The sequence below is a fragment of the Dasypus novemcinctus genome, chromosome 22 (assembly GCF_030445035.2).
Source record: "Dasypus novemcinctus isolate mDasNov1 chromosome 22, mDasNov1.1.hap2, whole genome shotgun sequence".
NCBI classification, from domain to species: Eukaryota; Metazoa; Chordata; class Mammalia; order Cingulata; family Dasypodidae; genus Dasypus; species Dasypus novemcinctus.
Genome location: NC_080694.1, coordinates 50,538,182 through 50,552,752, shown reverse-complemented (window position 1 = coordinate 50,552,752; position 14,571 = coordinate 50,538,182). Strand labels below are relative to the sequence as shown.

The following is a 14,571-nucleotide window of genomic DNA, read 5'->3' as shown; positions in this document are numbered from 1 at the left end:
CGCTGTGGTGATCTTTAGGAAGCACCAGGGCACCTACGCTGTGGTGATCTTCAGGAAGCACCAGGGCAGAGTGAGCACCAGCTCCCGGCACCTACGCTGTGGTGATCTTCAGGAAGCACAGGGCGGAGTGAGCACCAGCTCTCGGCACCTACGCTGTGGTGATCTTTAGGAAGCACCGGGGCAGAGTGAGCACCAGCTCCCGGCACCTACGCTGTGGTGATCTTCAGGAAGCACCGGGTGGAGTGAGCCCAGCTCCTGGCACCTATGCTGTGGTGATCTTCAGGAAGCACAGGGCGGAGTGAGCACCAGCTCCCGGCACCTACGCTGTGGTGATCTTCAGGAAGCACAGGGCGGAGTGAGCACCAGCTCCCGGCACCTACGCTGTGGTGATCTTCAGGAAGCACAGGGCGGAGTGAGCACCAGCTCCTGGCACCCACGCTGTGGTGATCTTTAGGAAGCACAGGGGCAGACTGGGTGCCATCCTGGCATCTACGCTGTGGTGATCTTTAGGAAGCACAGGGCGGAGTGAGCCCAACTCCCAGCACCCACGCTGTGGTGATCTTTAGGAAGCACCGGGGTAGAGTGAGCCCAGCTCCCGGCACCTACGCTGTGGTGATCTTTAGGAAGCACCGGGGTAGAGTGAGCCCAGCTCCCAGCACCCACGCTGTGGTGATCTTTAGGAAGCACCAGGGCACCTACGCTGTGGTGATCTTCAGGAAGCACCAGGGCAGAGTGAGCCCAGCTCCTGGCACCTACGCTGTGGTGATCTTCAGGAAGTTCAGGGGCAGACTGGGCACCATCCCGGCACCTATGCTGTGGTGATCTTCAGGAAGCACAGGGCAGAGTGAGCACAGCTCCCAGCACCCACGCTGTGGTGATCTTCAGGAAGCACAGGGGCAGACTGGGCGCCATCCCGGCACCTATGCTGTGGTAATCTTCAGGAAGCACAGGGCAGAGTGAGCCCAGCTCCCGGCACCTATGCTGTGGTGATCTTCAGGAAGCACCGGGTGGAGTGAGCCCAGCTCCCGGCACCTACGCTGTGGTGATCTTCAGGAAGCACCAGGGCACCTACGCTGTGGTGATCTTCAGGAAGCACCGGGTGGAGTGAGCCCAGCTCCCGGCACCTACGCTATGGTGATCTTCAGGAAGCACCAGGGCACCTACGCTGTGGTGATCTTCAGGAAGCACAGGGCAGAGTGAGCCCAGCTCCTGGCACCCACCCCACGCTGTGGTGATCTTTAGGAAGCCCTGGGGTGGAGGGACGGCGCCAGCCCCCAGCACCTACGCTGTGGTAATCTTTAGGAAGCAGACGCTGGTCGGCACCGACGCTCAGCACGCCTGTGTTGATCAGACCTTTTCTCGTCATGAAATAAAGTATCCTCTCCACCTCCTGAACACACCGAATGCGCACAAGGCCCCGAACAATGATGTGAGGGATGCACTTCTGAGGCGTAAGAGCTTCCTGTGTTTGGAAATAAAACCAAACTGTTTAAAAACTTAACAACAAAATCTCTGCCTTTCATAAACTTGTATCACAGAATTACCACATGACTCAGCAGTTCTACTCCCAGGAGTATACTGAGAAGAACTGAAAGGAGGTATGAATTATGATCCCCAGAAAAAAACCCCAAAGACCTTGTCCTTCATCTTAATTCATTCCCGTGGCGGGGAACCCACTGTGGACGGGACCTCTTGAGGTGCTGTTTTTAGTTAAGGTGGGTGGGCTTTCATCTGAACTGCTGGAGCCCTTTACGGACAGAAGGGACCTCAGACAGGAGGAAGCCAGGGGAAGCAGCAGGAGTGGACGGACTCATGGACTGCCACATGACGGGAAGGCCAAGGAGCCCCCGAGACTGCCGCGGCCAGCCCCAAGTGCCCATCTCAGGGAGGATGCATCGCCTTGCTGACGTCTCCGTTTTGGATTTCTCAGCCTCAAGACTGTGAGCCAATAAATTCCTGCTGTTTAAGCCACCCATTTTGCGGAGTTTGTGATTACAGCTGGGAGATTAGGACAGTGTTCAAACAAAAACACACTTGTACATGAAGCTCGCAGTACTATTCAAACAGCCAAAGCGTGCAAGCAACCCAAGTGTCCATCATCAGATGAATGGACAAAATGTGGTGGAGCCATACCATGGAATATTATTCAGCCATAAAAAGAGAAGACGTTCTGGTATGTTACAACATGGATGAACCTCGAAAACAAGTGAAAGATACCAGATGCAAAAGGACACATGGTCTGTGATTCCATTTCTAAAATACACAACAGGCACAGACTGGGGGCTGCAAGTGACTGGGGGCGGGCCAGGGAGCTTAGAGCTTAATGGGTCTGGGGATTTCTCTTGGTGCAATGAAAAAGTTCTGGAGCTAGACAGTGCTGATGGTGATGCAACACTGAATTACTTAACACCTCCAAATCGTCCACTTTAAATTGGTTAAAATAGTAAATTTTATATTATGTGCATTTTCCTGCAATCAGAAAAAAATCAGCTCTCATGATCATTCAAATCCATCATTTATCACTAAGATAATAAGAACAAAGGGAAGTTCACCTGGTGGAGAAAAAAATGTAAGGTGCAAAGGAGGATACAGCAATTTGTATTTTATCACGATGTCTCCTCACTCAAGAATGACTGTCACTTGGCGTCAGACCACAGCACGTTCCTGACGTAATAAGCCACCCAGCAAAGGCCACTACAGAAACCTAGGGAGTCCCACAACTGGTAAGCCCTGGGGGGCCACTGAGGACTGGCTCGCTGCCCTCTCTGCTGACCCCAGCTTTGGCCTAGGATCTGTTCAGACCCAAAAGGAACGCCCAGGGCTGTGAAATGAGAAAGGCACCCAGAGGTCCCAGCCTAGGCCTCTTCTCGACTTCTGGTCACCAACTTCCAGCAGGACCAGACCCTAATTAAACACCTGAATTATTCAAGAAGAAACACATACAACACTGGAGTGGACTGCTGCAGAAGGGAAGTAAAATTTATATACATGGAGCCTTAAAAATTCATTGTCAAGCTTTTCATTCTTTTAAAGCAGACCTATTTGTGCTTTCACCCTATAGTATTAAATGTATACCAGAAATACTCCTGTCCTATTCAAGATTAAAAATAGATCCAGACTGACAAATGCAGGAATTTTTCCATAAGGTTCTTCCCTTATATCGGTAAAGCTGCAAAGTCAAATAAAATGAAAGGCAAGGAAAAAAAGAATCCAAGGCTGTTTCTCATAACTTATTTACAGGAAATTCTGACCACAGTCTTGCTCAGTTCAGCAAATGTTTATTGAGCACCTACCTCAAGCCTGCTGGGCAGGAAATGAGTAATCCTACCTTACCCAACCTACCTACCCATCTAGGTATAATTTGTATGAACTGCATTAAGAGCCATAACTTACTACTACCATCTCACACTTGTGTCTAATCCAGGGAAATACCGGAGTGAAATTGGAACACATTTCTTTGATCAAGCCCACTGTGGTGTCTTGCAAAATGCTCAGCATTCGGCAGTCACAATCACAAATAAGTGCCGAAGAAAATGGTAAATCAGAAAAATACTAGGTGACCCTAGTTCCCATGACAGAGAACCTTATTTAAAAAAAAAAGAACCAGTCCCCTCCACATTTAGCTGCACTCCCTTTAAGGGGACACCCCAAACATTTCTTCAGTTTCAATACACAGAAAATCACTGGTGTTGGTTGAAATGTTGAGTACGGCGTTCTCTCTGCCGCTGAGGAGCTCGGAGTGCACTCTTTAAGGTCCTTGGCCCTCTCTGACGTTACTACTGCACCTCCGTGACCCTACTTTGCGCCGTGTACTGACACGCCGGAAGGTCAAGCCCTCTGATCACACGGGCTCAAGCGGTGGTTGCCAAGGGGGCAACGCTGCTTCCCCTGGGCAATGTCTGGAGACGTCCGTAGTTGTCACAACTGGGAGGTGCTCATGGCAGCCAGCGGGAAGAGGCCGGGATACCCCCCAACACCCTAAAACGCACAGGACAGTCGCCACGGCACAGTGCGACCTGCCCACGACGCCGACGACGGTGCCGCAGCTGGAGACAGACCCTGGTCCGGGACTCCCGCCAACACCAGCGCCCGGCCAAGGCGCCGTCGGCCCGCGCGGCGTGCACTCACCTTGCAGTTGGTGTACCACAGCGCCAGGATGAGGTTCCTCAGGGCCAGGTACATGGTGGGGTCCCGGGAGTACTCGGGGAACTCGTAGAGCTCGTCCAGCTCCATCACGTCCGGCCTCACGCACAGCGCTTTGCCACACTCGTTGGGCTGGTAGAAGGGCTGGAAGTAGCGGTTCATGCCCGGCACTGCCAGGAGACACAGACGGGGGAGCCTGACGGGTGGCCCGCCCACTGCCCGGCTCCTTAACCAGAACCGACACACGACAGGTGGGCGAGTGCCACTCCAGCCTGCGCCAATACTTGTGCCTCCGCTAGCCAGCCGGCCAGGATGAAAATGAGCGAGAGTCCTTCTCCCCATCTTTATTCACAAATTTTTAATTTCCATGGTGGGGAAATATATTTTAAAAGTAACTTTTACTGGCATTACCCTGGTTGTAAAATTAATAGGCTAACAGAAGTAAATAAAAATCACTCGACACTGATTATCCCTGGTGGCAGAGTTATATTTAGTGGTATAGTCTATTGTTAGTTCTGTTTTGTTAATATATTACATAATATTAAGTGTGCCACATACGTTTTTACAGAGCTGGAAAAATACTGGGAAAATGACATTTTCAAAACTACTTAAATTCTTTTCTATATCATCATTCCCCATGTTATTATATATGCTTTCAAAGGCCATAAAATATTTTGTTATTTGGCCATCCCCTACAGCTAGGCATAGGTATTTACACTTCATCCAATCTTTTCACTATTATAAACAATGCCACAATGAATTCCTTTGCATATAAATCCTTAGACTTATTTTCAATAATTTATTTAGGATGAATTCTTAGAAATGGTACTGCTGGACCAAATTGTCCTCCGTAAATATACCCTCCCACTGACAGCATGAGTGCCTGTTTCACTCCGCCCTCGTTACCACTTCATATTTGGTTTCCACCACACGGGCATTTTAAGAAGGCCCAGGGCTGCTATTAAAAACCTTGCGATAAGGCCACAAGGTAAAGATCCATTTGCACCATCTAGAACGCAGCTCACTGGTGTGCAGGCAGTGGGAGATCTAGAATACTCGCTTCTACACCAAGAATTCTGGTGTAGCCTTTTCAAGACTCCTTTATAGTGAAGAGTCCACAACAGCGCCTGTCCTGACCTGGAGCCTTCCTTCCTGAATTACTTCGGGAGTGGGGAGGTTTGTTTTTATCTTAGAGCCCTTTTGCCGGGATCACTGATGGCAATAATTGCAGGCGGAAAGATTTGGAGGGAAAAAAAGAAGGGCTGTTGCATAGGTAAAAACTTTCCTCTATTAATTCGGAGTTCACCTGATCATTAAATTATGCAGCCACCCAACCCGTAAATAAAAGCTCATTAAACCCTGTGGACAAGGCGCCTGGGCAGGCGCTACAGGCTCTCCGGTGATTAAGGGGCGAATGAGCTGCATGGTACGGAGACAACGGGATCTGACCTGGAGCTTAAGCAAGGCCACGAAACGGTAGGAGCTCTACGCCGCCCTGCGGACACGCTTGGGGGGGGGGGTCCCCGACGCCCGGCTCACCCACACGTTTCCAGGGCAGGGGAAGGCGGCGGGGTGCTGGGCAGCCTCACCGAGCGCGCTGGGGGCCGCCTTGGAGGGCTCAGGCTTGGCGGGGCTGGCGCCGCCGGGCGCGGCGCGCCGGGTGCTGGTGCAGGAGGGGCTCATGCCCACGCAGTCGGGGTAGTAGGCGGAGAGCAGGGGCGCTGCCACGCTGTCCTTCAGCAGCGGCGGGAGGATGAGCATGGAGTACCACCAGTGGTCGGGGACCTCCGACACGCGCTGCAACGGGGAGGGGGCGGGCAGACATGTGACGCGCTGCGGTCCCGCAGCCCAGCCCTTTCTCACTCCTAAACAATCCACTCCTAAAACTCTCTCTCACTCCTAAACAATCCACGCCAGATCCTGCCAGCCAGGTGCAGAGCGCAAATGGCTCTGGATGCCCAGGCAGTGTGTTTCCAGACAGACAGCGTCAGTCTACTCTCCAGCCCAAAACCCCCTCGCCAACCCCAGGCAAGTCTCCAAGCTGCATCCGTCTACTGTATTATAGCCTCTGTTTAAGTCTGATGTGGGAGATGTCTTTCCATTTGGTACTGAGTCATCCTCCATCTGCCCTTTTACTTAGGATATAAGGATAGGTAAAATTGAAGAGCTAGAACATAAAAAAATCAATCCTAAGTATTAGCATTACTGCTTTCTACCAAATGTTACTTAAAAACCTTCAGAGGGATGAGTACATCACAACCATCCAAAGAAGGCATCAAATGTAGAAAAAGAAGCTATCTGCAGTCTTAAAACGTGTAAGAACTTTCCAGAGTTGACTTAACATATGGGGTCAATGGATCCTCATGATGATTAATTATTGTAAAAAAAGAAAAGAGAGAATTTATTTGCCTTCTAAAGCAACCCTGCCACAGACAGACTTTTCTAAAGCTGACGTTGAATGTATGCTCTGAGAATTCTAAGAAACTGATACAGGAGAACCTCTAGCTCAGGGATGGGAGCTCCAGGTTTCAAGCAAATGCCATTTGCCATCAAGGATGAAGCAGGGAAGCAGATGTGGCTCAAGGATAGAGCTTCCGCCTACCATATGGGAGGACCTGGGTTCAATCCCTGACGCCTCCTGGTGAAAAAAGAAGATGAGCAAGTGTGCCTGAGTGGAAGCCAGTGCCTGCGTGAGTGCCCGCGTGGTGAGCCAGTGCCTGCACCAGTGCCTGCACAAGTGCCCGCACGAGTGCCTGCATGGTGAGCCAGTGCCTGCGTGAGTGCCCACGTGGTGAGTCAGTGTCTGCACAAGTGCCTACACGCGTGCCTGCATGGTGAGCCAGTGCCCGCACGAGTGCCTGCATGGTGAGCCAGTGCCTGCGTGAGTGCCCGCATGGTGAGTCAGTGCCTGCACAAGTGCCTGCACGAGTGCCTGCATGGTGAGCCAGTGCCTGCGTGAGTGCCCGCGTGGTGAGTCAGTGCCTGCACAAGTGCCTGCACGGTGAGCCAGTGCCTGTGTGAGTGCCCGCGTGGTGAGTCAGTGCCTGCACAAGTGCCTGCACGAGTGCCTGCATGGTGAGCCAGTGCCTGCGTGAGTGCCCGCGTGGTGAGTCAGTGCCTGCACAAGTGCCTGCACGAGTGCCTGCATGGTGAGCCAGTGCCTGCATGAGTGCCCGCGTGGTGAGTCAGTGCCTGCACAAGTGCCTGCACGAGTGCCTGCATGGTGAGCCAGTGCCTGCATGAGTGCCCGCGTGGTGAGTCAGTGCCTGCACAAGTGCCTGCACGAGTGCCTGCATGGTGAGCCAGTGCCTGCACGAGTGCCTGCATGGTGAGCCAGTGCCTGCATGGTGAGCCAGTGCCTGTGTGAGAGCCCGCGTGGTGAGCCAGTGCCTGCACCAGTGCTGTGTGGTGAGTGAGTGCCTGTGTGGTGAGCCGGTGCCTGTGTGAGTGCCTGCATGGTGAGGCAGTGCCTGCACAAGTGAGTCACGCAGCAAGGTGATGACACAGCAAAAAGAGAGACAGGGGAGAGTCAAGGTGAAGCACAGCAGAGACCAGAAACCAGGTGACACAATTGATAGGGAACCTCTCTCCCCATCAGAGGTCTCCAGGATCACATCCTGGTGACTCCTACAGGAGAGAAAATGAGAAGACAACATAGACAGCAAAAACAGCAGGGTGGGAGGAGGGGAAGGGGGAAAGTAAATGAATAAATAGATCTTTTAAAAAAGGATGAAGCAAATTGGGATTGTTGACCTCGAGGCCTAGGGAGTGAGTCCAGTTTGGCCATGTGTTGTTTGTCCTTTAGATTTCAAAAAGTCCAAATCTGTGGCAAACATTTTTCAGTTTACTACAAACCCCAATATCCTTTATAAATCACTCCCACATTGTATTTTTTTATATGACTTTTTGGGAAACCTACAACTTCTCTATAATTAAAAAAAAATTACACAAAGTACTAGATATTGTATGTTTCCATTTACATAAACTGTAAATATAAATAAATTTATTGCGATGGAATTAGATTAGTGGTTAGTGGTACTAGAGAAGGATAGGGGGATTGGGAGGTCATTGCTCAGAGAGGTATGAGTTTCTTTTTGGAATAATGAAAATGTTCTAAAATTGAATGGGGGTGATGAATGCACAACTCTGTGATCATACTAAAAGCCCTTAATAGCACACTTTGGATGGAATGTATGGTATGTGAATGTATCTCAATAAAACTGCTTTGCAAAAAACAAAAAGACTGCCCCCAGCTGCTTCACACACTCATCCTGCTTGCCGCACCCCTGCAGGCCCGGGGGTCTGCAATCTTTCCTCTCAAGTCTATTTTTGGTTTGGAAAAGCAAGGCCAACAGAGGCAGGGTAATCTCACACTTGCACTATCCTCGACCAGCCAATGCTACACCCGAAGGAGGGACGACACTTCGGCTCCTTCCCAACATACCAGTTCTGCCTCTGCCGCCCCCTCCCAGCTCAGTCCTAGGGTGAGAATTAGTAAACTCAGGATTCAGATCCTGGTGCTCCAAATGGACCGTGAAGAGGGCATTGTGCCAGGGGCTTAAAAAACATGACCCCGCTGAAGGGCATCTTAAATAACTGCTGGCCTTTCAGCCCAGTGGCACTGGATGACCAAATGCATGGAGGAGAGAATATGCCAAATATCTGTTTCGTTAAAATTATTGAAAAGCAAAAGCACGAGCCCAGGCTCATCCCGTTCCAGGGTCATGTAGCTGTGGGTGAACTGAGTCAGGACCCAAGCGAGGTCCTGCCGTCCTGCTACCTACCCCGAGTCTTTCTTCCCCCATGGGCGACTGGTGTTGGGAACTCAGACTGTAACTGAAGAACTCACGCTGTGTCCTCTCGGCCCACGCCCCATTCCTGGAGAGCTGGTGACAACCCTGCCCACGTGCCATCGAAACCCCACCCTCACCTCAACCACGCAGACCGCTGAAGAAATCGTACTTGATCTGTCATACCATTAGCATATCGAATCAAATAGCCACTCAACATTAGGAACTGTTTTAAAAGTGACCCTAGAGAGGAGACGATGTGGCTCAGTGGTTGGGTACCGGCTTCCCACGTACAAGGTCCTGGGTTCAATCCCCAGTCATGGTACCTCAAAAAAAAAGTGACCCTGGAATCCACAGGAAAAGGGTAAGGGAGATGATTATGACTCTAAATCTGTTCCTTACGCTTTCTAAACTGAACACAAAATAATGCCGGATGAACATCCAGGGAGTCTTCCGATTTTTTTCAAGTTCCTAGGTCCCATGGATGTCTCTGTCTTCAAGTTTAGATTCTTCTGGGTGTAAAGTGGCTCTCAATATTAGGGAGCAGATTCATAAAGTATTATAATTGAATTTAAAGTTATTTTTCCTTTCTATAATCTCATCCTGTCTACCCTAAATCTGGAAATTATTTGGGCCACTGCTTTGCTATGGGAATGTCTAAGGGTACAACCCATTATAAAAACATACGTATATATGTATATACATATGCATGTCTGTGATATAGTTTATATTTACATTTATGTTACAGAACGGATTTAAAGTAAGTTTACTAGGTGTTAATTCTCCCTGTGTCTGATAATCAAGTACAGACATGTAGAGCTGCAAATTAACAATACTGAAACTCAAAATGACAAATTTTTAAAAATCGTTTTCTGAAACAGTCATTGGATCTGGTTTTACAAAACATGGAGTTTGCCATGGCATTTACTACCCAGGTAGTAAAGTTTTATAGAGATAAATTAAGGGTGAGGAGGGGTTCTGTCAACTGGAAATGCTGCTTCCCCTTCCAAATCTGGACAGGAAAAGGACAAAACAGTTACGTTAAGGTCAGAATACAAAAGAACACTCTTGCAGCTTAATCTTGGCCAAATTATGGACCCCTTGGTTCTTCCCGTGGAAGAATTCAAGAGGAGAGGGGATCACAAACTCATTCTTGAAAAACAATGCAACTCTGGTCCCTTTTATAAGGCAAGATAGTCTCTTCCTTTTTATTTCCATTTAAAGTAAAGCAAAATAACTTGTCTTTTTAAAGCAGGGGAGGGGTGGGAATCACCCATTTTAGTCTTTATTTTTTATTTTTATTTTTTTGAGGTACCAGGGGCCAGGAATTGAACCCAGGACCCTGTATGAGGGAAGCCAGTGCTGAACCACTGAGCCACTTTGGCCCCTGTTTTGTTTTTTGTTGTTGTTTTTTCATGTGTTTCGCTTGCTGTTCGTTTCAGGAGGCACTGGGAACCAAACCCGGGACCTCCCGTGTGAGAAGCAGGTGCTCAACCACGTGAGCCACCTCCACTCCCTATTGCTAGCATTTTAATAATATAGTTACCATGTTAGATTGCAAAGTCTTTGATCAAAGACCAAGTAAGGAGGGAGAAATTCCTGTGACTGTGATGTTCACTTACTCAGAGAACTTATACCCTAAGGCACAGATAACTCCCATCCAGAATTTGCAGGAATACTCACTAGGTCCTCTGGAAGCGAACAATAATCTGAGGTCTCAATCTGAAAAAAGAAAAAAAAAGGGTATAAAAAAGTCTTTAGTTTGGTCAGCGTTAATTAGGTTTCTTTATAAAATATACTCAGGTGTCAATAAGATATCTGTTTCACCTTCCAGACTTGCACAGAAAACAGTGTGACAGAAAAAGTTTGATGTGGGAAACAGGGACTCAAAGTATGCTCCTGGTGGAAATATAAAAGAGTATAACCCCTGAGCAATTTCACACAATATCAAAGTTTAAATTGCAGGGATGTACAGTCACTGTGAACAGTAACTGGGCGTTACCTTGTAAAACTGAAGAGGAGCGTACCATATGCCCAGCAATTCTACCCTTGATAATTTTTCTTGCATGTGAGCAGCAACGGAGGTATTAAAGTGTTCAAAGGAACATTGTTTATAATAGAAAAAAAGGATAAAAGTAACCCAAAGCACACAGACAGAAGAACGGAGAAAAAATTGTGTTATATTCAAATAATGGTACACTACACAGTGAGAACGAACCAGCTCCAGCTCCACCCTAACAGGATGTATCTCAAAGATGTAATGGGCCAAGGAAGCCAGACCCAAAAGGATACCTGCTGCGTGGTTACGCTTATCGAACGTTCGAAGGCAAGCAAAGCATCTCCAGTGTTAGGTGTCAGAATAACAACCCTAGGGAGGACTAGGGGATGGAGGCCGTGACTGAGAGGGGGCACGAGGCGGGCTTGTGGGGGCTGGAAATCATTCTGTTTCTTTAGTGGGAAAGGGCTAAATGGGTATAATCACTTTGTGAAGATGTAACTGAGGGTTCAGGATTAACAAATAATTATGGTTACTAGATCATTATATAGATGCCTTTACTTTATAAAACAGCTCATCGCTGAAGCTGGCTAGAGCGGTCCCACCCTGTCTGTGGCTACTCTGGACTTGGCCTCGCCCCCGTGCGTCTTACTACTGGGATGGTAATCACGCCATCCTCTCGTTTTGTATCCATATGGAGAACCTTGCAACCGACCTCTACTCTGTCCTCTCCTATCTCAGAACCTAAATCTCAGAACACGTCTGTAGCTTTGTCACTCCCCCTGGCCTGGGGTCCCACCAGCTTGTTCAACCCCTTCAGGCTTATTAATGAGGGAACCTGTGTCCAGCTCCACCCCAATCATTCATCAGCACCCTGGCATTATAAAATATCACAATTTCTGCAAATCAGGGAGGCAGTTTTGGACCAAATCAACTTTTTCTCTCTGTGAAACTCCAGTGTCTCAGGAATTGGCTTTAAAGACACATCGGGAGAAAAGAACCCACTTTTGCTCGGTATCAAAAATTCACTGAGCTATCCATTTTTTTTTCCTTTTTAAAAAAACTTATTATAGTAACATATATACAACTCAAAGTCTCCCATTTTAACCTCTTTCACGTGTACTGTTCAGTGGTACTGATTACATTTAAAATTTTGTGTTACTATCACCAACACGCATTACCCAACTTTTTCATCACCTCAAACAGAAACTCTGCACCCACTGAGCTATTCATTTCGATTTTGTGCATTTTCTGTTTGTATGTTTTACTTCAGTAAAAGTTACCTAAATAAACTAAAGAATGAACATATGACCTAGCAATTCTAGTCTTTAGAATATTTCAGAAAAACTCAGAGATGTGTAATTATGCTCACAGGAGCACTGTATATAAGAGTAAAACGAAACACCCAGAAACAATCTTTATGTGAGCAGGAGTACAGCTACGCTGGGGTATAATTTTATGTATATAGTATACCATGTCATACTACACAGCAGGGAAAATGAATGAGCTAGAGTTTTAGGTACCAACATGGATGCATTGCGAAAACCTTAATGTTAAGTGAAAAGAACAAGTTTCAAAGAATACAAATAATGTGATATAATTCATAACCAATAAAAAATATGCCATATTTAATATGTTCATTGGGGTTTCATAAATATGTAGTATTTCTGTAACAAAAAGCAAGAGAATAATAAATCCAAAATTCAGAACACTGTTTACCTTCATAAGAAAGGGAGAGGAACTAACTGCTCAGGGGCACACGGGGGTTCAAAGTCCTTAACAATGCTCTATTTCATAAACTGGGGGGAAGCTACATGAGAGGTTGTTGTTTTTTAAAAGAATTTGTAGGTTTACAGAAAAATCAAGTATAAAATACAAAGTTCCCATATAACATAATAACAAACAAAAAACTGTACATACTGACAGAAATTTCATTTCTAGGAATTGATCCAACAAATGCTCTCAATATATTAGGAATAATAAATGCTTAAAAGTAACCTAAATTCTCTTCAATAGCAGTAAATTAAGTAGACACATCCAGTCAATGGAATATTTATAAGTTATTAAAGAGAAAGAGGAGATCTTTGTGAAATGGTATCAAAACAGATGTTTTCAGTGAAAAGCAAGTTGGAGAACAGTCTGAGTAGTCTGCTATCATTTGTGAAATGAACTATGTTCTCAGTGCTGTTCCACAAATAAACCTATCCCCACTTTGTCCTCCAAAGAATACAAAGCTGAAAAACCGAAATGACTCTGGATCAATAAACATTTAAATTTTAAATGAACGAGCTTCCAAAACTGATAGAAATAATAAACCACCCGAATGGCCATTATCTGTTAAAGAAACTGAATTTGCCATTTCAAAACTTGCAAAGTACGTTACTGTCTAAACGGCCTAACTGGTGAATTCTACCAAACCTTAAAGAAGAAATACCATCAACCTTATAAAAACTCTTTAACGAAAGAGAGAAGGATATATTTCTCTTTTTTTTTTTTCTTTTCTCAATTTGTTTTATAGAGCCAGCATAACCCTGGCAGCAAAATCTAGTGAGGCTATTAGGAGAAAACTCAGACCACGCATCATTAACGTAGGTGCAAAACTCCTTAACAGATTATTAGCAAAATTGAAACCAACAGGGTGGTGGACTTAGCCCAGTGGTTAGGGCATCCATCTACCACATGGGAGGTGCATGGTTCAAACCCCGGGTCTCCTTGACCCATGTGGAGCTGGCCCATGCGCAGTGCTGATGCGTGCAAGAAGTGCCGTGCCACGCAGGGGTGTCCACACGTAGGGGAGCCCCACGCGCAAGGAGTGCACCCCGTAAGGAGAGCCACCCAGTGCAAAAGAAAAAGTGCAGCCTGCCCAGGAATGGTGCTGCACACATGGAGAGCTGACACAGCAAGATGATACAACAAAAAGAGACACAGATTCCTGTGCTGCTGACAACAACAGAAGCGGACAAAGAAGACTCAGCAAACAGGTACAGAGAACAGACAACCGGGGTGGGAGGGGGGGAAGGGGAGAGAAATAAATAATAAAAAATAATAAAATCTTTTAAAAAAAGAAAAAATTGAAACCAACAACATATGAGAAGGATAATACATCTTAAACAAATAGGATTTCCCCCTCCCCAAGAATATGAGGCTGTTTCAACATTCCAAAATCAGTGTACTTAACCACATTAACAGATTAAAGGGGAAAAATCATATAGTCAACATAAAAAATGTAGAAAAAGTAAGTGACAAAATCCAACATCTATTCATAAAAAAAAAATTCTCAAACAGGAATAGAAATTCCTAGAGCTGATAAAGGACATCTACAGAAAACTACAGCTAACACCATACATAATGGTAAAATATTGAGCATATTCCTCCTAAGGCCAGGAATAAGGCAAGGATGTGTGTTTACCAACTTCTATTCAACACTGTATTAGTGGTCCTCATCAATGTAATAAGACAAGAAAATGAAAAAGCAAAAAGACAGAAAAAAAAGCAAAATAGCCTTTATTATCATATGACTGGTTTACAGAACACCCAAAGGAATCTACAAGATTGGTGAAACTTAATAAGAGAAATTCAACGAAGACTATGAGTAACAATATACAAAAATCATTCATATTTCTACCTAACAGCAACTACTTG

At 46.5% G+C, this 14,571-nt stretch overlaps 1 protein-coding gene across 3 annotated transcripts in view; it reads right to left on the bottom strand.

Moving 5' to 3' along the window:
- Nucleotides 1-14,571, bottom strand: part of KDM1B (lysine demethylase 1B) — a 99,776-nt gene that overhangs the window by 18,791 nt on the left and 66,414 nt on the right. For all 3 annotated transcript variants that reach the window (XM_058285286.2, XM_058285284.1, XM_058285285.2), the window contains 4 exons: nt 10,617-10,655; nt 5,733-5,940; nt 4,129-4,313; nt 1,286-1,462 (listed from right to left, as the gene is read on the bottom strand). In XM_058285286.2, the coding sequence (XP_058141269.1) occupies nt 1,286-1,462; nt 4,129-4,313; nt 5,733-5,940; nt 10,617-10,655 (609 nt within the window). The remainder of the gene's footprint in view (nt 1-1,285; nt 1,463-4,128; nt 4,314-5,732; nt 5,941-10,616; nt 10,656-14,571) is intronic.